Source organism: Dryobates pubescens, chromosome Z (assembly GCF_014839835.1).
Source record: "Dryobates pubescens isolate bDryPub1 chromosome Z, bDryPub1.pri, whole genome shotgun sequence".
NCBI classification, from domain to species: domain Eukaryota; kingdom Metazoa; phylum Chordata; class Aves; order Piciformes; family Picidae; genus Dryobates; species Dryobates pubescens.
In genome coordinates this window covers 27,842,630-27,866,381 of record NC_071657.1, presented here as the reverse complement: position 1 = coordinate 27,866,381, position 23,752 = coordinate 27,842,630, and the positions used below count along the sequence as shown (strand labels likewise).

Below are 23,752 nucleotides of genomic sequence, written 5' to 3'. Positions count from 1 at the left end.
TCAGTTTCATGAGCTGGGTTAAGAGCACCTCTTTGTCATAAATACGGATGCAAAAGAGCAATAGGAAAAGACTGTCCTAAACTGGACAGTCATTAGGTAACAAAGAGAGCATGTGGAAACAAGAGGAAGCTGTAAGAGGAAGAGGCTGAGCAAGCGCAAGCAATAAAGACAAGATACACATGCCACTTAATTCAGTGGTAAGGGTGATGTAGTGATAAAGTAAGTTTTTCTTCTACCAGAAAATCAGGTATGTGTCCACTTCCCTGCCTGACCCGAGTTTTCTCACTTACTGTAATTTGTGTTTCTGCTTCTCGTAACTAATTTGCTCGGAACATCAGCCAGTTCGACTGGGGTGGTTAGGGTGATGAGACAGGCAGACTGTATGAGGTTGGATTTGTCACTCCGAAGAGCGGCAGCTTCCTTAGCTCGCCAGCGGAGAAGCCAACGACATTACTTTAAAGGACTACCCTGCTGCAACTGCTCATACGTGATCGCTAGTGCAAGTCTGCTCATTTACCGCTGCATTTCCAGGAACATTTTCCAGGAAGAAGCCGTCCACGCCCACTCTTAGGTGCGCCCTCAGCAAGCCTAGCCATAAGAAGACACTTTCGCCGCCGTAAGCCTGCCCGGCGCCCCCCGCTGACCGCTGGCGGGATACCGGAGGCGGCGAGACGCCGAGGCGTCTCTCTCGGTCCCCGCCCGCGGCCCAAGCACCCACTCACCACAGTCTCACGTCTTTCATCAACGCCCCGCCCCGCCCCGCCCCTGACCGCCCGCCGGGGCGGGGCTGGGCTATCAGAAGGCCTGCGCGGGGCGGCCGCGCGGAGGGGTTGGTGTCGTTTCCGCCGTGGCACAATGGCAGGGCGGCGGTAGCCGGGGTCCGTCGGTGGCCGGTGAGTGCCCTTGTCTAGCGGGGTGGTGGCTGGGTGAGGCCTTCCCTGGCAGCGGGCTGTGTCTCCTAGCGCCCCAAACCCCAGTTACTTATGGGCTGCGGCCAGCGCGGTCCTTCGCCGGCACCTCAGCCCGCGGACTGTCCGGCTGAGGCGACGGGTTAGGGTCGAGCAGGGCTAGTGGGGCTCAACCGCCGCGATCCCTACGGTTGCCCTGCGCCGGCCGCCTGGCCGTCCTCCCGCCTCCGCCAGGCGGTTACTTGGGCCTTCTGTTGTTCGGGGGTTAGCAAGGAGGCAGGACGGGGCTAGAGGCCTTGAGCAGTAGGAGGGAGATCGGAGAGGGCCGGGAGCTGCCGCGTGCGAGCAGGAGAGCCCCGGCCCACAGAGCGTGTTTCCTGCGTGGTGGTGACAGAGGCCAGCCTCGTAGTACCACCGTCCGCGTCCCCGTGGCAACTTGGCAGGCGCTGCCTGCTTCATCTGGCGCCGCAGGAAACCGTGTCGTTGCCTAACTGCCTTGCTGCTACCCCTCCGCCCAGGCGAGAACCTCGCGTCTTGGTTGAGAGCCAGGGACGAGTGTGAACTTTGACTCTCACGCTCCCTTCCAGTGGAGGGAGTGTGTCGTCATCCAGCCTGGCGGTTGGGTGTGGGTGGTGCTTCTGGGGATGCCTCTTAAAACGTGCTGTTTCTAGGTCACTCTGAAATTCAGACGTGGTAGCAGTTTCTTTCCTAAAATAAGAAGCAAGTTCACATTGTGCGTTCGAAACTTTCTGTTCAGCTCTTAGCTGGAATACTTGTCTCTGCACAGTTGTACGTAACTGGCACTAAATTCAGGTCTTTAGAAAATATATCCTACTTGTTTTGTCACTCACGTAAGAGCTGAAAAACCTCTTCTGCTTAAGAGTGTAATAAACAGTAAAAGTCTCAAGTTCTTTAGAAAACAGACACTGAGGTAACTCAGGATGCCTTCAGGGCCTGAAGAACAGTAAAGAAAATCAGGTATCCTTCTCACATAATAACAGCAACAGAAAGGCCTATCTTGCTGATTTAAGTGCTTTAAATGCCTTATAGCCTTCTCTGCATTCTTAGCATATGCCCGTCTTCTGAAATAGAAAAAGACCTTTTTGTTTGATTGTATGTGTCTCTATGTAAATCATTCAGTGTTTGTGGTTGATGTGACTGCTGCCAGTTACCTGGTTTTAGCCGGTCTCTTTCAGGTAGCTACACCTTTCACAGTCCACATGAGTTTATGCAAACATTGAAGTTATCACTCACTCAAAATGTTTTATAATAAGGATAATGACATGACTGGGACGGGGAGGGTAGAAGACAGGTGGAGAGAGCAAATTTGTAACCCAGATGTTTTAGAGAATACTAAAATCACGTGAAATAAGAGTGCTTAATACAAAGTGAGACCTCAGAACACTGGTCTAACTAAAATGTACAGAGTGCACTGGGAGTACAGCATTGTTTCTTAATTATTGTGTTGTTTTGCATGACAGAATGCTGCTCTACTAAGCCTCTGTTTCCTGTGAGCATAATTTTCTATCTTTACAAGGTAAACAGTGTCTACTGTGGGAAAATGGCTTTGAGGCCATCACTGTTACTGCCTGCTACACATTCTGCGTGCTATTCAGTCATTTTTTCAAAGCTTTCCTCTAGTGAGCTGAGAGTCTTGAAAGTAGACATCTAAACTTTATGTACAAAAAAGCTGTAGCTCTGCACTTTATGAACCATCTGTAGGTGTTAAGACATATGAAGAGAAGAAATCTGAGTTTGAACTGCCTTTTGTTTGACTGTAGCTAAGTTTGACGTCCAGCAAGACTTGCTTGCCTTGATGGTATTTCAGATCCAGGGCTTTAATTGTTGAGATTTTGGTGACAAATAATAACTAGTGTTTATTGCTTGATTAATTTTAAAATACAGCTTTTAACTTTTTAATTCCTAGGTGGAAATTACTAAATTGAGCAGCAGTAGCCATGGGAGATGCTGCCAAGCCTTGCTTTGGCAAACCAAGTAAGGAACAGGAAACTGTACATCAAGAATTAACAGGAAGTCCCTCTCAGAAAGAATACCGAGTCATGGATGAATATGGAAATGGCCATATCAATAAAACAGATACCAGCCTGCAAAACAAAAGGGGAACACCAAGTCATTACGGAAGCAGTCCCAGGCAAGGGTCACGTAGTGTTTTCAGTTGCCCAAATTCACTTAAAAATACAACTTACAGTCAAGACTCAAAGTTAAATAATACTCAGAGAGATCCAACAAAGAAATGGGCATCTGATGACCACCGTGGCACTTCTGACAGCTGGAGAGAACACAGATCTGTTGCCTGGAATCCTGTGCATAGCAGGACAAGAAAGGACTCCTTTCATGAAGTTGAAGGTACTGGAAACAGAAGTGTAAGACGACAACTTCAGGAAGAATTAATGAGTGAAAATGTGCGAGATGTGCAGAAAGGAGGCTCTGGTAATCAGTATGGTTGGTTGTTCTTATATTGCTATCCAGTAAAGTAGCTCTCTCTGTGTGTTACTGAAAAGTAAAGTTTTAAGGTACACCGTGAAAGCAAAAAACTTTTTTGCTCTGTCATATTGTGAACCACTGACTGTACTATACTGCAGCACTTTAAATGGGTTGTTACAGAGCTTGTTTTATAATTTGTCTTCATGAATTAGTCTGAATGGTAGGAGTAAATAGATTGAAACATCTGTGTAGTGTCCCTCTTTGCGGTTTTCCAGGTACAATTTGATTGAATCTGTCAAGACTGATTAAAAGGGTGTTTCAGCTGAATTGATGCAGGGTAAGGTTTTGGAGCTATCAGTGAGGTCTATAACAGTATATCTTAATGAAGATTAAAAGCAATATCCCACAGGTATTGTGGTAACTTAATATTAGCAACACTAATTCTCCTTGCACGTTGAACTTCATGGGCAGTTAGTACTAAAATGATAGTACAATCCCTAAACATGGAAGCATAAGAAGGAACAGGCCAAAGGAGGACAAAGGGATCAATATTGGAAGATCTTCCTTGCATGTGGGGACGAAAGGGAAGTTAAGAAAGCAGAAAGAGAAAGCTTTGAAGAACAGAATATAATTAGATAAAATAAGGAAGATGGAAGTGAGAGTAAATTGCACACTTAAGCTCAACCTCATGTGAAGAGAGAGCAGAGTAGAATGATTTTGCGATTTTGTCCTCAAATTTGCTGGGTCTAATGAACTTTTTTCTGTGAAACTTCAGGTATTCACTGAAGTAGATTTTTGGAACCACCAGCAAGCATACCTGAGAACTTAACTCAGGAAAAGTTTGCTACTGGCATATAGGAAAGGGCAAGTGTCTCGTAAAAATGGAATTAAAATGGTATGCAATTTTAATCTTGGAAATCTGTTCTGGAAGAAACAATGTAACCTACTATGTTGCCTTTCAAATAGTTAAAGTTGAGCTGTAGTTAACTTGGATTTGTCAAGTAAAAAGTATGTCAAGTTCTTCTAATTGTTTAAAATAGTTGTCAGTCCCTTGGGGACATAGGAAAAGCAGTGGGTAAATACTTCTAGTACTTTGGACACTCTTACATGATGGTTCTGTAAGTAAGCTAGAGGGGAATTCTCAAGGTGAAATTAATACAAGAGACTTGCAGAACTGATTAGATAATCACACTCAGAAAATATCAAAGGCTTTGTCAAAATGCTAGGAAGCACTGAGCCAGCATCTGCAGGGATTGTGTTATATTCAGTGTTTATTACACTATTCTCATGATGAATGAAGATAGCATGGTTATTAATTGTATGCATTCAAATTTGAATGTGCTGTTGAACTGGTAGGAACTGAATGTGGAAAAGGAGAAAGGTCAAGTTAAATAATGACACAATTGGGGAAGTTGCTACATAAAGGGTGCAGTACAAAAGGTGTGCAAGTGCCAGTGTTTAAGTAGGACTGTCAGCTGTACAAGAAAAGGGGGAAAACATTATAGTAAAGTAGAAGATGATAACATGTAGAAGATAATAGTGTTACAGTGTTGTGAGGCACAGAACTGTATCCTAAAGTACTCCTTTTTCTTGAAGTCTTGGTGAATTCCAGTTGCAGTAATCTGTCCATCTTGGGCATTCCACTTGAATGGGTAAAATGGAACCAGTCCAAAGGAGCAACAAAAATGACAGGGCACACAGAAAACAAAGTACACAAACTGTAAATAATCCCCAATCTTATTGCAAAAGGAATATGTAGGGAGGCGTGATAAAGTCTTCACCTGTCTAGAAGTGTTTAAAAAGCTGACGTAGAAATCTGGTTTGCATTTGCCCAGTAGATGGGACACAAAGTGGTGGGCCTAAAATTGAGCAAGAAAGTCTTGGATGAGGAATAAAAGAACAGTCTCTAATGGTAAAGCTAGGGAAGAACTGGAGAAGTTGTCTGGGTAGTTCATGAAGGCCTTTAGGAACAGGTTAGGTCAACATTGCTCAGGGTTGACAAAGTTAATTTCATCCTGCTGCAAAGTAAGATCTTGGCATAGCTCACTTCAAGGTCCCTTCAGAAGCTCTAATTGTATGTCAACTAGCAAACAATTAATAAACGTTCTTTTAATGTTTCCTTTTCCTTGAAAACTTGTCCCTTTCCTTTATGCCTTTTCACTATAGCTCCTGAGGAAGTTTACCAAATCAGAAGGTACTGATTTTCATGCAGAAGCTTTGATTTTCCTTTAGTACTTCATTTAGTCGTCAACCGGTGATTAGCTTTTAAGTACCAAGTATTAGAAGTATTTATTTACTTTTCAGTTGTTTAGAAGTTACTTAGTGGATACAGAAATAATTGGTAAGTAAGTGGTTCCCAAACATTTTCCCTCAAAGACATTCATTTAATAAGCATTTTTTCTCCAGGTTCTGCCTACACTGATTAATAGAAACATAGCTGAACAGCTGTGACAGATTTTGGGAGTTTTGAGAGAGAGAGTCACTATGGAAAATCAAAGGGATCTGTATAGTTCAGAGACTCAGACCTCTGCGCAACTTGGAACTTCCTTCGGAGTTCTGTCCCTGCAACATATTAAGATTTAGTTCTGTTTATTCCAGCACAAACTCGTGCAGCTGCTGAAAGAAATTATATTGCCATTCTTGTCCTTGGCTTGTTCACAAGGCTAGCACAGCTTACTGAACTGAACTAAGCCAGGCTGTTTCCTTTTTTGCCAAAATTCCGGTCACAGTAAAGAAACCATGTAGATGTATTTGGCAGAGTATTTGTGGAGGGATGGGGTTTAATTATTACAAATGAAAACCTCGTGCTTTTAGAGTGCAAGGAGGTTGCAGAAACTTTCTCAGAAGTGGGGAACTTCAGGAATTTCATGCATCTCGATATCTGTATAGCTTTTCAAATGAAAGGTAAGATGTGATCTAAAGTCCTGTGTGAAAATGTGGCCTGTGTATATTTGCTCCTGAGCTGATTTTTATGGGTATTCTTTGAACCAATCGCAATTCCTGCTTCAAAATTACAACAAAGTTTCCTTGAAAGTAGAAGTGGTATTTAGAAGAATTTGTTTTGGAACTTTTCCTGTGCACAGAACAAGCCTTTTAATCTGTTTATTCTGCCATCTTACAGCATTATTAAGCAATGTGTGAAAATACTTAGGAAGTTCATTATTGATTTACATAGCTATAGGAGTTGTTACTTCTTTTTTTTCCACTTGTCTGTTTATTAGTGTGAAGGCAATACTGATCCATAAGTTGGTTTAATTGGAGGGCAAGTGCAGAGGCAGTTATTACTGGTGATAATAAGCCATTGTATGTCAGCTAAGCCACAGCAGTGCTGTCTCATAGTGCTTTTACCTCTTAGAAATCATTCAGATCTGCTGTGTTTAGTCTGGGGTTTTTGCCAATTTTAACAAAGCTGTCCAAATAAGGTGAGTGACTTCAATGGGACAAATTAGTGGCTTTTAGTAGCTAAGTATAAAAGTGCTATAGGTTATGGCAAGTAAGTGCTATATGTTATGGCAAGTAAGTACTCTTGCTATTAACAGACTTGCACAGAACAAGTTGAAATCATGCAGGGTAGACAATTCGTCGTCTCTGACTCACACATAAGTAGAATGGTAATTTTAAAAAAACCCCAACCAACTAAAAAAACCAAACAAAAACAAACCTAAAATGCTATGTGCTACTCCAAAGTTATTTCACATATTTGCTCTCATAACTCTTTATAAGAAACGAAGAACCTCAGGAAACCAAGAAGATTGAGAAGAACTAGAAGAGAAGAGTATGATCAAGATGAAGTGGACAGTCCAGTCATAGATGAATCAGTGCTGTCAGCAAAAGAACTTCTGGGGTTGCATCAGGCTGAAGAACGATTGAAGCGAGACTGCATTTATAGGCTGAAAAAGGTGCCACTGTCTTCACTTCTATAATCCTTCTGTATTTTTTTTCTGTAAATGTAGATGATAACACTTTGAGCATTTCATAGATTAAAAAGTCTAGAATTGATGTAATGTACAAAATAGGTGCTCTTGTCAAGGGAAGGCAGGCTGTCATTTGTTAGTTTACTGTTAAAAAAAAATCTTGATTTGGCACCAGCTCAAGTACAAAAAGGGATGCTTATTTAGTTCATGAATTAACATAGATAACAAGATGCTGGGGTAGTGGACCAGCAGTTTTATTGTAGGTTTGTTCAGTTAATATGTTCTTCCAAGGGCATTGGCTATTTTCTACTGTAAAAGAAAAGGTGTTGGGCTTGATAGATAGACCCCCTACCACTATGCTTCTCACATTATATTTCATATGCAAACTTCTTGACTATGAAGATGGAGTCAGGGAAGTTAAGTGGATATTTCTAAATTTCAGGGTTAGTCATTCAGCTTAGCAACAGTTTTAAATGAAATGAAGGTAATGTCTTTCTGTGTTTTTGGCATTTTTTTAATATCTTTATTGTAGCAACCTCGAAACTACCCATCAGCAAAATACACCTGCAAATTGTGTGATGTTTTGATTGAGTCGGTGGCTTTTGCTCATAAGCATATTAAAGAGAAAAGGCACAAGAAAAACCTAAAGGTGAGTTAAGGTCAAGTAAAAGTATGAAATGCAGATGTATGAAACTGTCTTCACCTACTAATGATAATGAAACTATTGCTTCCAAAATCATTCTAGATTTATTTTTTACTGTATTTGGATCCTCTTAAAAGTATTATTACTTAGTGAAACCGTTAAAAAGACTAAACTTGGGAACTGGACTTTGCTTCTTCCTCAGCTTTGGAATTTAATTTGTACTTTTTCATGCCTATTTTACAAAAAAGAAGTCCTAAATTGAAGTATAATTCAGTAATATTTTGTTACTGGTCATTGTCATTGAAGTACAATAAAAAAGCTGTAGCAACTGACTCTTTGGTTTTGCTGCTCTATAATGCTTCTGGTAGACTAGTTATGTGATCAGGTCCAAAATATCAAGGAGTAGCTGTAAGCAAATATAGTTGATATGGCAGAATTAGAGAATGTAATTGGTATGTCAGAATGAAGATTTCAATTCAGAAACACTGCAAAATTTAAGAACTTGTGGAGTGCTTCCAACTTGTTTATATTTAAAGGAAATGGTTTGGTTCTGAATATAAACATCAAAATATCTGCCAGCTTAACCTCAATTTTACTTTCCACATTTTTTAATTACATGTCTTCTATTCCTTCCTCTTTCTCAGCTTGAACAAAAGTATTTGTCTTCTGCAGGTTTTCTACTTACTCCTATTTAATTCCTACCCTTTCCCACCTGTGGTGGGTTGAAAATTCCCCCCAACATGAAATTGCCAGACCAGCTCAGTTGGAAGCATATGAGGCTGTATTTACAAGCAAAACTACAATCTAGAATGAAATGAAATGAATATGTACAAAATATACAGTATTTACAGGTATTTACAATTGATAAACAGCAGAAGATCCCCCCTGAACAAACCAGGGGGAGCTAGTAACAGTTTCCCCCTTCCTGCTCCATACCCTCTTGTACACAATAGAGGAGACAAAGAAGGGAGTTTTTTTGTTAATATTTAGCCAAAGCAAAGCAGTGCAGCCAAAGTCAGCAAAGAGCCAGCAGCAGCATCAGCCAGAGCAAGGAAACCAAAAAGAGAGTGTTATTCTAGACCAACTTTCTTAGTAGTCTATCCAATGGGATTGTTTTGAATTTATCATTACTTTCCTTTTTACACCCAGTGGTGATTTATTTACATTCTACTGCTTTCCATTCAAGATCTATGGAAAATTTTCTAGGCACAGCCACCTCATAGGTGATAAAAGAATTGGTGACCTTTGTTAACATTCCAAACCCTCTACACATTACTGAAGCTTCCTGAAATATTTAATTCTTTATACCTGTCACAATTTCTCTCTTGATGTTCTTGCTCCCATGTATCCCCATTATCTGGAAAATCTGTGGTGATTTACTTGGGATGAATTGCAGGCATGCATTCTAGCACATTAAGCTGTTCAAGAAAATCATTAGAACATCAGTCTTACTATCTTTAAAGGAAAAACAAGAAGAGGAGCTGCTGACTGCTTTGCCTCCTCCAGTGTCACCTCAAATAGAAGCTATTGGTGTTGCTATTGACAAGGTAGTGCAAGAGTTTGGCTTAAATAATGAAGACCTGGAAGAAAGGCTTAACATTAAAACACTGATGGAAAAGTTGCTGCGTCAAAAAATGCCAGGTATTACTTGAAATTTAACTGCTGGATTTGTCAACTTTTAAATAAACTGTAATAAAATAAATACCAGAAAAACCTCAAGAAAGCCCCAAACCACTCATAAAGCAAAAGCTTATCTAAAACCTTGGCTAGCTAAATTCTAAAACTGTACATAGTTACTATTCTGTTCAACAGTTGTGATATGGCAATATAGCCCTGTATCAGAATCAACTTAATGTCATTCATGATCTGAACAGACGTAAAAAGTGAAGAGCAGGAGAACATGGAAGGGTGTTTACTAGCAACAGCATGGAAGGTTGGATTTACTTACACTGTGCCGTGCTGTTGGAAGACCCTTCATCATTTGTGGCTATCAAAACTATATGTAGGTTTAAGATCTACTGACAATGAGATTAGTTAGCTACAGACTTAGGTATAGAATAAATACAGTATGATTCTTTTTGTTGCAGAGTGCTCACTAAGATTGTATGGCTCATCCTGTAGCAGATTCGGTTTCAAAACTTCAGATATAAACATAGATATCCAGTTTCCTGCCAATGTAAGTAAGACCATTTTATTAACTGTGTCTAAGTGGTTTGAATGTATGCACCTTTATGTATCTTGCTGCTGAAATACAACTTAGAGTGTGGTAGTAGCACATTTTATGAAAATGCGTTGAGTAAAGCAGAACTGTCACATTAAAAGGGTCTTAACCTTCCTTGCTTCATACACCAGTATCAGTCAGTGAGTATAATGCAACTTGGTGTTCCAACAGATCTTCCTACTGAAAAATGGGAAACACTTTAAACATCTCTACTTCTATCAGTCCTAGGAAACAGATCATTATCTTCCCTTACAGCTGGATTAAACTGCACTTCCTTGATCTTGTTTTTGTACTGATACATATGCACGTCAGAATTTTTGATTGTGAGGTTATTTTTGAACCACAAAACCCTCATGTCATTTATATTTGAAGTAATTTAGAGTCTTGATTTCTTGCACTAATTGTTTCTATCTTTGTGCTTGAACATTGAGAAGAAATTAAAGATGGTGAACAGCTTTGTATTCGATACTTCCTGCTGTAGTTATGTCAGTCTCATGTTTAAAATTTAGCATTTCCTGTAGGAAGCAAAGATGGAAATCTTGTCAGAAAAGCATGATCCAAGTTCATAAAGTGAATATTATTTTTAAATAAAGCTATGATTCCAGTCTTGAAGTTGAAATAGATCCACTATGTCAGAAGGCAATGATACTTAAGTGCACTGAAATCGTTGTTTTCTGTTTGTGGTTGGGTTTTTTCCCCACAATCAAATCTTTGATAGATGCAAAAATAGCTTTACTTACTACAGGATTAAGTTTTTTTCCTTCAAAATAAGAAAACTTTTTGTTCCTTTTGATACGATTTAGTAATAACCAAAGACTAAGAAGTTTTTCCTTGGTTATTGTTATTTTTGTTTCCTTCTTGCTGCCTACTCTGGAAACAAAAGAGGGACAGTGTTTTTAGTGTGTTTAATATATTATTTTTTTCCCCTTTTGGGGGGGGGGGGGGGGGCGGGGGGGAAAAGGGAGGGGAAATCACCTTTTGGTAGCTATAGAAACAACTTTATTACTTTCATTGGCAGATGACTCAACCAGATGTTCTCTTACTTGTTCAAGAAAGTCTGCAGAACAGTGGTAAGAAAAAAATTGCTGCCTTCTCAATTAAATTATTACTGCTTAGTATTGTTTAATTCCATCTTTGCTGAACAGGTAAACCATGTGCTATTCTTTTAGAAAGATGTGAGACTGAAAAATACTCCAGGAAGCAGAGCTAACTTTGGTTTGGTATTCAGTCTCATGACTCCTGAAGTCCCATTTTTTCTGTTGATGTGAGAGGTTTTCTTCTACATTGGAAGTGAAATATCGTTGAAGTTGAGGTAGACTGTGCTGCCTCTCTTTCCCCAGACTGCTTTATTAGCCATGTATATACAGAAAACAGCCTGAGCTCTTCCAATTTTGTTCACTAATACAGGGAAGTAAACCTGTAAGTGCATTTTTAAAAGGTCTTATTCAAACATATGCAGGGGAAAAAAAAACAGCAAAGAAACACTTTTTAAATGCAAGTTGCAAGTGGCTTTACGACTTTCCTGCCTTGCTTTATGCTCCCAGTTGGGAAATCAGACCATATAGTTCCAAATGTATGTATATATAAATATTCATATATGCCCTGGTGAGGCTGCATTTGGAATACTGTCTAGTTCTGGGCCCTTCAGTTCAAGAAGGACAGGGAGCTGCTTGAAATAGTCCAGCACAGGGCCACAAAAGTGATTGAAGGAGTGGAACATCGCCCTCATGGAGAGGGAGCCGAGTCTCTTTAGCTTGGAGAAGAGACTAAGGGGTGACCTTGTTAATGTTTGTAAATATGTAAATATGTAAAGGGTGAGTGCCAAGAGGATGGAGTCGAGCTTTTCTTGGTGATGCCCAGTGACAGGACAAGGAGCAATGGGTGGAAGTTCAGGCATAGGAAGCTCTGTGTAAATAGGAGGAAAAATTTTTTTGCTGAGGTTGACAGAACACTGGAACAGGCTGCCCAGGAGGGTTGTGGAGTTTACCCTCTCTGGAGGTATTCAAAACCTGCCTGGTTGCATTCCTGTGTGGCCTGGTATAGGTGATCCTGCGCTGGCAGGGAGGTTGGACTGGATGATCTTTTGAGGTCCCTTCCAGCCTCTAACATTCTGTGATATTTACTGGCCTGGATTTTTCTCATTGTCACCCCCACCCCATTGTATATACATCATCTTGTCTGGTCAAATAACCATAACAGTCTTTGAGAATGGAGTTATGTTCAAGCAGACTAGAGGAATGAAAAGCCACACCCCATAAGAAGTTAGGAACTCTAAAATGTTTTGAATGCAAGAAGTATTTGCATTGACATCTTGCGTGCGGCATTTTTCTGTGAGTCAGAAGATACAGGGACAACCATTAGATGTTTGAGGTACCTACTGGCAAAACAAGATGTTCAGAGAAGTCAAATATCCAAATAACGAGGTAACATTAACAAAACCTTGTGATTCAGGATTTTTGACCAAGGCATTTAAAATTGTTTCTACTCCCTGGCCCAGGAAATAGTGAGACTTCAGAAAACAAGCTCAGTTTGTTTCAATAAACTCCTTGGAGAAAGTACTGCAGTGACATCTGTACATTTTTTGTGTGTGTTAAGATGAAAATATATCAGATTTATATTTGAAAAATAAAGAATTAAGAGGAAAAAACCAAAAATGTAAGCAAAGCAAGAAGACATTACGTTTAGTTAGTAAGCCTGTCTTATACTTGCATAGAGCATTTCCAGATTACCAGGTAAAATAAACTTTATCTTCTTTCTACAACTGACATAACACTCTGATTTTACATGATTCACACAAACTTGGTTTTACCAGGTGTCATTGGTCTGTCTGTATGTCCGTATTGCTGAAGCCAGCACTTAACTAAAATACACCCACTTGATTACAGCTAATGTGTGTATGAATTTTGAAAAAGTCCTTTTTTTATGTTCCTGGCAGTGTTTATCACAGACCATACTCATCGCATATGAAAAGCTTGCTTTAAAGGACTGACAGAATTGATATATCAAGTGTACTGTGTAATTTGTCTCAAAATTAGTAATTTTATTAAGTGTTGGTTCCAGCTATACTCCTCTAGTAGTATCCAGTTTAATTTATTAATTTTTTTTTGGTCAACATAATGCTTAATGTGCCTTCTTTCTCTTCTGCCTAGAATCTTTTACGGAAGTTGATGCAGATTTCCATGCTAGAATACCAGTGGTCATGTGCAGAGAAAAGCAAAGGTCTTGGTTGTCACTTTGTGTGTTCTAATAGTATTTAGCAATGTAAATTGTATATGCCAACATCTGAAAAATGATGTTTCTGTACTAAATTATTACAGTTCCATGGATCTTGAAACTCAAACTAACACTCATGGGCAAGTCATTCCTAGCCTAGAATAAGAGGGTAAGGGTTGTTCTGTCCTCAGCTGTGTATTTCCCAATTCCTTCAACCATTATGGTTTCCAGCATGTACCCTTACCCTTTCATTTGGGATAACTGCTTAAGCAGAAACTTTCCTTCTGTATAGGTAATGTAGATGCCATACTAACTTGCTGATTTTTGTGAGTGCAAGACCATGTTGCTTAGCTTCACTAGTATTTTGAGAAGTGAAAGATATTTTATTTTGCCCATTTAATGGATATCAATTAAGATTCATGAAACATTTTATAAACAGCTACTGAAACAGAAATATTTGCTGCTGTATTGTTCTTTCACTGTCCTGTGGAAAAGTGTTTTCTGATGTGTGTTATGGGAAGATTTTTTTGATTCATGAAATAAATTAGTACTTTAACTTGTAAAAGTGAACTAATGCAATAAGATACAAAAATTTCATTTGATTTGCATTTAAAAACATATTCACAGAAAATTATAATGCATACATTATCAGCCTAGCCATAAATCAAATTGGTTTTTGATGCCTCTTTCAATGTAGAGGCCTTTAGTATTTCCTTACAGCCTCCTGCCTCACTGTTTTGTGAGATGTTATCTCACTTATGGCTGTTCTTACAAAACCTCCAAGATCTCTCACTTTGTTCTTGTGTTTTAGTGGCCTTATTTGTAAAGTGAGTGCAGGGAATGAGAATGCTTGTCTGACAACAAACCATCTGGCAACACTTGGAAAACTGGAACCTACTGTTGTGCGTTTAGTGATTGCCTTCAGATACTGGGCAAAGGTGAGAATCATTTGTATTTCCCCCATCTGTGAATAAATACTGAGTTGACATTAATATTTTGCTGGTAAGACTGAAGGTATGGTTTAGAAAACAGTTGTTGAAACTCTTCAGAAAAAGAGTTAGAAAAAGGGGAATTTTTTTTATTATTATAAATAGTAAATTTTATAAAAATATAATTTGTGTTATAATGTTTCCAAATGTAATTTCAAGCTTCAGACACCAGCATGCAGACCACAAGTCTCCTTCTCTGTTACCAAACAAGTCAGAGGAATGTATATGAAATGGAATAACCAGCTGAAAAAAAATAAAGGAAAAGGCCACTTGTTTTCATACTGTAGATGAAAACTTCCATATGAATTAAAATAACTTCTCATACCTTCAGTTAAAATAGGATTTAAGAAAAAGGTTGAAGAAGTTTTGACCTGTACTATATGTACATAAAATGAGTCACCACTTTTGCAAACATGCTGTATGTTGTTTTGCCAGTCTGCATGTTATGGCTCTTACACTGACAGTATGGTAATAGAATGATTCCTGTAAATTTCAGGCCTTGAGAACAAAGTCCATCTCATAAGAGGTCAAAGATGTCTGAGTTTCTGTCAGTGTTTGTTGTGACAGACTTCTGAAGAGTAATTAAAATAATATTTTTCATGATACTGTTTGAAATGTTAATGCCTGCACTATTTATTTTTACAGTTGTGCTGTGTTGATCATCCTGAAGAGGGAGGCTTATCATCTTATGTGTTTGCTTTAATGGTTATTTTCTTTCTACAACAGAGGAAACAGCCTTTCCTGCCTGCCTATTTGGGATCATGGGTATGTGTATAAATACACTGAATATTACAGATGAGAGAACCAGTCATCTGTGGTGGTTGTTTCTTGCTATTCTGTGCAAACTATAAGCCAGGCATTTCTCTAGCAATTCAGAAAGAAGGTGAATTCATCCAGACTACTTCTAACCTTTGTATGCTTGGCAGTAAGGATGCAATTCACGATTGTGGTCATTGATTTAAATGCTCTGTTGCCCCTTTAGTGAGTGAGGAGAGCTGTGCAGTGAATAATACACTTCATAATAATCTGTTTGCTGTCCTTGAGAGCTTTGAATTTATATAGCTATGTCCAAAAACAACACCTTGGATTTTGACATCTAATTGTTAAAAATGGAGACCACAGTTGAGGAGTACACTGGGGTGATACCAGCCCAAGGGACCATATAAGGGATTTATAATATGTATTCCTTGGATTTTGGATCTGAAGTGCATCTTAATATCACAAGTTGTATTATGGACACTGTTGTGATTTTAAGCCCAGCCATGCTTTTAAGCCTAGTGGCATCTGGGCACCATGTGATTTTCTTTCATTGCTGTAACCCTACAGGGCATTTGCCACTGTGAAGTTGGTATAGAGAGAGCACTGGCCACCTTTCCCACTCAGCAGTATCTGAAGCCAGTTGGATGGCTTTCACATCTGCAAACTGGCCCAATTCACCTTTTCCCCCAGTAGCTTTGGTGATTTTGTGTAGGACTTTACACAGTGGTCTTCCACCTTCAGTGTTGTGCAACAGGGCCCATCGGTGAACAGGGCATTTCACTTCTCATTGTCTGTCAGTTGGTTATGGGGCCTCCTCAGCACCTCCTCTGGCACCATCCCTAAATCTTTGCCTTCTGGCCAGTTTGTGGTCACTTGAAAGATTTTTGGAGGTTGGACTAGGTGACCTTTGGAGGGCCCTTCCAGTCCGGACCATTCTATGACTCTATGCTATCTTGCTAGTCTTGGAATCTGGCAATGTCCATCTTTCCACTTTATCCCTGGAAACTTGATGCCCCGGGCAGGTCCCTTGACCTTACTTTGTTTGATGGCAAAACTGGTCTTCAGAAGCATTTGCACTATTCTCTTCCCTTTCCCAAAACTTTTGTCTGTGTTTCCACCCTGGGACAGTTGATTCCAGGTGTACTGGATGCCCCTCCAAGTGAAAGGAAACTGTGGCCTGCATTCAAGTACTATAGGAAGAGAGGAATGCATTAGTGATGTCAGTTGTTGTATACCACTTAGCTCGCCTTTGACTCTAGTTGGTATTGAAGCTCTAGCATGTACAGTATGACAGCACTCATCACTGGTGTAACTTAATTCGGGCCACAGTAGTCTACTGTCAGTCTCCATTAGAATTTCACACTGCCCAGACAGGGCCTTTGAAGCGTCAGAGGGTTTTGCTGGTCACCCCTTGGCTCTCCAACAGATGAATCAGTTTATGGATGGAAATCAGTCAGGTCTTGGTTGGTGTGATATCACCAGCAGTGCACTATTGTGATAGCAGTTTGCAACTCCTGTTCATTAACCCTCATCAACCCCATCACAGAAGCATCCTCCAAGAGATCAGACAAGATGGACAAACATTTATTTGCCTGCATCTCCAAAGCAGCTATACCAAAGGGCCACCTATACCCTTTTGGGTCTGTGAAATACCCTCTTCCTGAAGTAGTCAGTGCCAAGGCTGCATGAGGACCCCTGGGCCAGTCAAAATGGGGTGTTTATGCTCCTCATTCCCAATAGGCTCACTTCATCTTCCAGGACACTCAGCTCTTGGGAAAATTAAGTCTATCCTAGCTAAACTCAAGACACACCAATCCAGAATCCAATTTCCCATGACATCATTCAGGTGTTACATTCATGGCATTATTTGCCCTTTTTTTTTTTTCCTTAAACTTACAGTCAACTGCTATTTTGTGTGCATGTTCCAGTTTGCATAACAACTGCATGGGTCCTGCAGTTAACAACTTCCTGCAGTACATGACTGACTCATTCCCCAGCCCTCTGCACTGAATGAGAGAAACATCCTGTAGTATATGGCTGTACAATTGAAAAATGTGTGTTTATTTGTTTAACATTCAAAGACAAAATTTGTTGATGCATGGATACCCTTCCAAAAGCACTGAACCTCCTGGGAGCATTTTGTAGAGAAGTATAGTAGGGAAAACAGAGAAGCAGACTGGGGCATGTTCCAGGTCTTAAGCAGCTGGTTTTGAACTTTGTTCTCTTATTATTATGTCTTATTACCATGAAGTAGGATTAGATTTAAAGTTCACATGCTGCTTTGTTATGTTTCTCTTTCCTTTAGATTGAAGGATTCTCAATAAACAAATTAACTAATTTTCATTTGAAAGAAGTTGAGAATGATGCTGTGGTTTGGGAGCATAACCCCACTGATGATAGTGATTTGCCAGAAGAAACCTTCCCTAGAAGAGGCAAGGTCTGAACTGTTTAATTTGCTTCTGTCACTGCTGTTCTAGAAAAACATTTTGGTTTTGTTTCACATTTACATTTCTAAACCATAAGCAGAGCTAAGACGCTGCATGACTGCCCAATAATGGCTCACTGTACTTGCCTCTGTCCTAAGCACCTAGCAGCAAAATAGGTGCTGTTTCAAATTCTTTTCTAAATGGGTTTTGATCTCTCAAGGGAGAATGTGGTTTATAAAGTTGAAGCAATTTTATCTCAGACTTAGATAGCATATGAAAAACACTTTCTCTGGCTTTGAACTAGTCTTGCGAATTGTTTTACAACGACTCTGAAAGAAACTATCAATATATGATAGCATGTTGCAACAGCTATTGAAACATACTAAACTTTGTCTGTGTAGTCTATTCTGTCCAATTAGATTAGATGTGCTATTTTCTTGGAAATCTGTAAGTTACAGCATAAACAAATAAGGAATTGTTAATCATCAGTGCTATTCCTTACCATTGCTACCGTCTTCATTTTGAAGTTTTATAGTCTAGATTTACGTTGTCTCTTCCAATTTTTTTAATTGCAATTGTAGCAGCATAGAAGCAGCTATAAATTTGGCCATGTGAGCATTTGTAATAGCTAACACATGCTGTAGAAATTATTTAAGCTTTTCTTTTGTGTTTGACAGGTTCCCTTAGTATTTGATTCAGGACAGCAGTGTTCAGCACCTGCTGGTCAGCTCTGGGTGGAGCTGCTTCGCTTCTATGCCTTGGAGTTCAATATGGCTGATCTGGTTATTAGCATACGGCTCAAAGAAGCAGTGTCTCGTGAATCAAAGGACTGGCCTAAAAAGCGCATTGCTGTGGAAGGTACATGTATAAATCAACTAACTGCAAAGAAATGATGCTGTAATTTTCTAAGGCATTGTCTTGGCTATTGCCACTATGTGCTACAATTTAGAATTTTTTCATACTGAACCCTGATTCTCAATAGTAGAGCAGAGTATGCTTTTTTTTTTTAAATAATTTCTCAAGTATTTTTCAGCGTTATGCAGTTTAATTATGGGAACTTAAAAATTGTCATCCACACACTTCATAGATGTTACCTTTCTGCACAGTGTTTTGGAGTAACTAACAATCGTATATTCAGATTTTGTAAAGATACAAGTGTGTTTTTTCTAAAAGCATTAACTCCTGCACTGCTGGCTTACTTCTTCTTTCTGATAGACCCATATTCAGTCAAAAGGAATGTGGCAAGATCTCTGAACAGCCAGCTAATGTATGAGTATATTCTTCACTGCCTGAGAGCAACTTACAAATATTTTGCCTTGCCTCACAAAAAAAATGCAAAACTGAGCAAAAAATCATCTCTGAATGCCAATGAAGAGAAATCTGAAATGCTGGACCACAGAAAAGCTATAAAGCATGAAAATTCTGAGTTGCAAAACTTTGATGGTGGAACAAACACAGCAGTAGTGGAAGACTCTACAGTTTTGCCCCCAGAATATAGAATTGATCCTTCAAAACTCTGTGATGACTCAGAAAGCTTCACAGAAGAAGAGCTGGCTGATATAAGCCATTTGGGAATTGCCCATGAGGATTCAGACTGTATAATAGAGGAAGTTATTTCTGGAGATAATGAGGATTTTAAACCAAGTTGTGAAGAGGCAGAGAGTGGAAAAGATGATGATGAAGACGACGAGCACAAACAACATAAAAGAAGGTGGAATATCTTGACTACTGAGCAGAGAATAGATGAAGACAGTGATAGTGGAGATCTCCCTGTTACAGTGAACGAGCATGATGTAGACACATACAGTACTTCAGACCTAGAAGGTTTTCAAAATGCTGCACTTACAGAGAGTGACGAGTTTGGCTTAGAGTGCAGTGGTATAATGGATGACAAGGTCGAGGTTGATGAGGAGAGCACTGATGAACTTGAGGAATCCCCCAAAATATTCTTGTGTTCAGCACAGAGACAAATGTCCCAAATAATTAACTCAGATTATGAGGAGGAAGAGGAGGAAGAACAAAGTCTTCTAAACCAGAGCGTGTGTGGTCTTGGAACAACTAGTGATGAGCTAGGTAACATATACACTGGATCTGGAGATGATGATGCACTGTCAGAGGAAGAAGATGATTTTTCTATTGCAAATAAATGTGACAACAAACATTTCAAAGAAAATGTGGATGGACCTCTGAGGATCAATTTTTATCAAGAGGATTGTACTGAGAAGAGAAGCCTTTTTGAAGAGAACACAGCAACAGAAGAGTGTTTACAATCTGAAATTTTTTATGAGTTCAGTAAACCAGCTTTTACAAAGGGCAAGGTAAGCAAACTATCAGAACATAAACATATTGTTTACATGCTATTATCAGTTATATGAAAGTCATAACAGTGTTACAATTTTTTTAAACCAATCTTACTTTCTGTTCATGCAGTCTCCTACAGTAGTATGTAGCTTGTGCAAACGGGAAGGTCATTTAAAGAGGGATTGTCCAGAAGACTTCAAGAAAATTGAACTTGATCCACTACCAGTGCTGACACCCAAATTTTCAGTTATTCTAGATCAAGTTTGTATCCAATGTTACTGTAAGTTTTTTCCTTTGAATATTGTTGTGTGGTAGAAGAACTGTAAAAAGTAATGAAATAGGCACAGGCCAATGGTGTTATAGAGGGACCAGTTTATTTGCTGCACTGCATCAGACTCACTTCAAGCAGAGTGCATTAAGTTGGAAGGGACGTTTCAGGATCATCTAATTCATCCTTACTACAGTAAGCAGGAACATCCCCAACCAGATCAAGTTGCTCAGCAGCCCACCAAGGTTGACCTTGAATATCTCCTGTTGCTACAAGCCTTTGTAAATAGATCCCCAGCTTTCTTGCAGGTCTCCTTTAGGCACTGGAAGTCTGAACAACCCCAGCTCCCTCAGCCTGTCTTCGTAGGAGAGATGCTCTACAATCTGATCATTTTGTGGCCATTCTCTGGACCTTCATCAGGTCCATGTCATTGTTGTGTTGAGGGCTTCTTGTGTGACCTTCTGGGCTCCAAGTGTGCATTGTTGGCTCATGTCCAGCTTTTTGTTCACCAAAACTCCCAAGCCCTTTTCTTCAGGGCTGCTGTCTCTCACATAATCCCCCATCCTGTATTGATAACAAGGATTTTGTCCCAAGTGCAGGACCTTGAAATTTGCCTTAGTGAACCTCATGAACTTTACCTGGGTCAGCTTCTCCAGCTTTTTGAGGTCCCTCTGGGTGGCATCATGTCCCTCTCTCTAGTGTATCAACCATACCACACAGCTTCGTGTCATCTCCTAACTCGCTGAAGGTGCACTCAATCTCACCATCTACATCATGGATGAAGGTACTAAACCACATTGATCCCAGTACAGACCCCTGAGGGACACCACTTGTCACCCATCTCTATCTGGAGATTGAGCCCTTGACCACTACCCTCTGAATGTGACCATCCAGCCAATTCCTTATCCTCTGAACAGTTCACCCATCAAATCCATTATATCTCTCCAGTTTGGCAAGTAGGACATTGTGGGGGACCATGTCAAACACCTCGTTGTAGTCCAGAGAGATGACATCCATTGCCCTTCCCTTGTCCACTGATGCAGTCATTCCATTTTAGAAAGCTACTAGATTGGTCAGGCAGGACATGCCTTCAGTAAAGCCATGCTTTGAATCACCTTCCTGTCCTCCCTGTGGTTTATCAGATTTACCCAGGAGGATTTGTTCCACGGTCTTCCCAGCCTAGGATTTGTAAGTGCTTGAATAGGACTACTGAGCAATTCTATTCAGAGAAATGCAAAATGTTTAGGCTTATCTTTCTGGTTGTTTGATTACTCATTTAGGAATTGTAATATCTCTAAGAGCTTAATTTTGGGTGGGTGTTTTGGTTGGTGTTTTTACTTTTCTTTTTACTTTGAATTATGTTACTGTACCTCAGCTTGTGGGTTCTGGTAAAGAAAAACTTCAATGTTCTAGAAAAGATGGAGTCAAAAATACTGTTTTGTAACATTTCTCCACTTTTGTTCTTTTCAGAGTGACCCAACTTTCCTTCTTTCTCGCCATTTCTGACCAGACAAATGCATTACTTGTCTAATTAATATTTTTATTTGAACAGGTATTTCTCTTCAACTTCATCCATGCTTTCTTTTCTTCACATGTGAATCTTCTCTTTCTTTATTTCTCTCTCCTCTCTCACTGTAACCCCCTCACATTTTTTCATCTGCATCTTTGCTGTTGACTTTTTCTAACAAATCAGTTTGGCTAAATTGTTGTCTTGTCTTTTTTTTTAATCAAGATGATTTTGCTCCAAATACTGTAGAGGATCAGGCTCGGGAAGACATAAGACAAAATTTGGAAAACTTCATTAGACAGGATTTCCCAGGTAATTAGGGAGTTCTAGCTTTTTATTTATACTTTGATGTATTTGTACTTGAGTGTTTTCCGAGAAAATTATCTTTAGTTTTGAGTATTTAACCTGTATTGTTGCTCAGCACAGCTGTACTTTAGTACATTAATTTCTCTCAAGTCTTTTGCATCTTCCGTTTAAGTCTTGACTTATTCCTTGCTACAGTGTTGTACATATGACTAAAGGCAAGATAAGGAGAAAGCAATAAAAGCAGTAGTGGAACAGTTTTATAATTGTCATGTTAGCCTTACTTTATCAGCCAGGCTGCTCCTTGTTGTATCTGCTCTTGCAAACAACAAACTTTCTGTAGCCCTCCTTACTGAACTTACTGGTTTTGGAGTATGTTAAAATGCAGGGACACTAGTTTTTGAATTTTTTCCTTGATTCTAGAGTTGTTACCTGTAAACCTTGACTTCAAAGTCTTTTAAAATTAGCAAAATTTTTTTTTTGGCTGGAGCCCAATATGGGGACAGCTGTGTCCCATATCCTGCAAAATCTTGTGTGGTGAGCAATGTTATTTTTTTTTAAATCCTATTTCATCTTGGACCTGCATGCTGATGATTTATTACTAGAAACCTAACTTGTTTCTGGATCTGTCAGACTGCTCAGCTGAACCAATAAAAGTACAGATTCTTCCCTTATTGATAAGATTCATAGGAAAGTAAGTTTTGACGTACCATAGGAAGATAGTAATGTTTTCATGACTGTGTGGCAAGACATGGAGCAGTTTGAAGCTATACATAATTTGAGATTCTGTGTTAGTATGTGGCTTAAACCCATTGTGTGCTTCACAGGAACCAAGCTGGATTTGTTTGGCTCCTCAAAAAATGGCTTTGGCTTCAAACAAAGTGACCTTGATATCTGTATGACAATGGATGGGCTAGAAACTGCTGAGGTAATTTGAAAAAATCTAAATGCAAAATTTCATGGTTATGTTGTGTATATAGTGTAACAGATTTAATTATGTTATAGAAGTATTTCAGATTAGAAGAAAATACTAGTAGGTGCTGCAAAGGCAGATTATTTTAGGGCATTTTGCCCTTAACTCTAGACATGAGTTTAAGAACTACTGTCAGTAGTCAACTTTCTTCTGAATTCTGCACTGCCTCTAGAATTATCTGTGCAGATAAATAATTACTTCTGTTGCATAAACAAGTAGGAATTGGAGACAGTGGATAAGGACTTCAGTCTCCTTTCATGCCTAATCTAAACTTGTTAAAAGCCTATGTTAAAATACTCTGTCTAGTGTTGATTTTGCAAACATGAAACTGACTGACACAGCTGTGAGTTTAATGGCAAGTAAGAAAAGATTTGCCTAAAATACTTGTAGCAGAAACAACTTTCAACTGTTTTTTCTTAATGTCTTAGGGACTGGATTGCATCAGAATCATTGAAGATTTAGCAAAAGTTCTCAAGAAACAGTCAGGTAAATCTCTTGAAAACTAAGTGGTTCTGTTTGTGTGCCTTCAGGTGCTGTAGTGAGAACATTCTGGGGCACTGCAGAGGAAAATCATTATGATAAAACTGTATCAAAGAGCTTAATGTTAGTGAGGTTATAGGTACTGAACATTTAGATACATTCTTGTTTGCATATGTAGATCTGTGAGGTTATTGCTGGACAGATGGGCAGAATCCAACGGTGTGGTAGGTTGAGAGAGGGCTTAGCTCTCCCTCCTCCACAGAGTAAGAAACCACAACTAGCCCAGTCGAAAGAGCAAGCTATGTATTTACAAGCATATATGGAAAGCAGGTTATATATAACACAATATATACAGGTATTTACAATATATACACACAAATACACAGCAAAGAGAAATAACAC

At 39.4% G+C, this 23,752-nt stretch overlaps 1 protein-coding gene across 1 annotated transcript in view; it reads left to right on the top strand.

Annotated features, from left to right (window-relative positions):
• The first annotated feature begins 780 nt into the window (after window positions 1-780).
• The window catches only part of TUT7 (terminal uridylyl transferase 7), a 42,085-nt gene continuing 19,113 nt past the window's right edge, over window positions 781-23,752 (top strand). Inside the window, exons 1-17 of the mRNA XM_054178971.1 lie at window positions 781-893; window positions 2,836-3,359; window positions 7,077-7,252; window positions 7,800-7,916; window positions 9,374-9,551; window positions 9,998-10,086; window positions 11,150-11,201; window positions 13,281-13,350; window positions 14,156-14,282; window positions 14,979-15,098; window positions 17,398-17,529; window positions 18,196-18,376; window positions 18,734-19,836; window positions 19,949-20,099; window positions 21,820-21,906; window positions 22,725-22,825; window positions 23,299-23,356. Of these exons, the coding sequence (XP_054034946.1) occupies window positions 2,867-3,359; window positions 7,077-7,252; window positions 7,800-7,916; window positions 9,374-9,551; window positions 9,998-10,086; window positions 11,150-11,201; window positions 13,281-13,350; window positions 14,156-14,282; window positions 14,979-15,098; window positions 17,398-17,529; window positions 18,196-18,376; window positions 18,734-19,836; window positions 19,949-20,099; window positions 21,820-21,906; window positions 22,725-22,825; window positions 23,299-23,356 (3,235 nt within the window). The 5' untranslated portion in view covers window positions 781-893; window positions 2,836-2,866. The remainder of the gene's footprint in view (window positions 894-2,835; window positions 3,360-7,076; window positions 7,253-7,799; window positions 7,917-9,373; window positions 9,552-9,997; window positions 10,087-11,149; window positions 11,202-13,280; window positions 13,351-14,155; window positions 14,283-14,978; window positions 15,099-17,397; window positions 17,530-18,195; window positions 18,377-18,733; window positions 19,837-19,948; window positions 20,100-21,819; window positions 21,907-22,724; window positions 22,826-23,298; window positions 23,357-23,752) is intronic.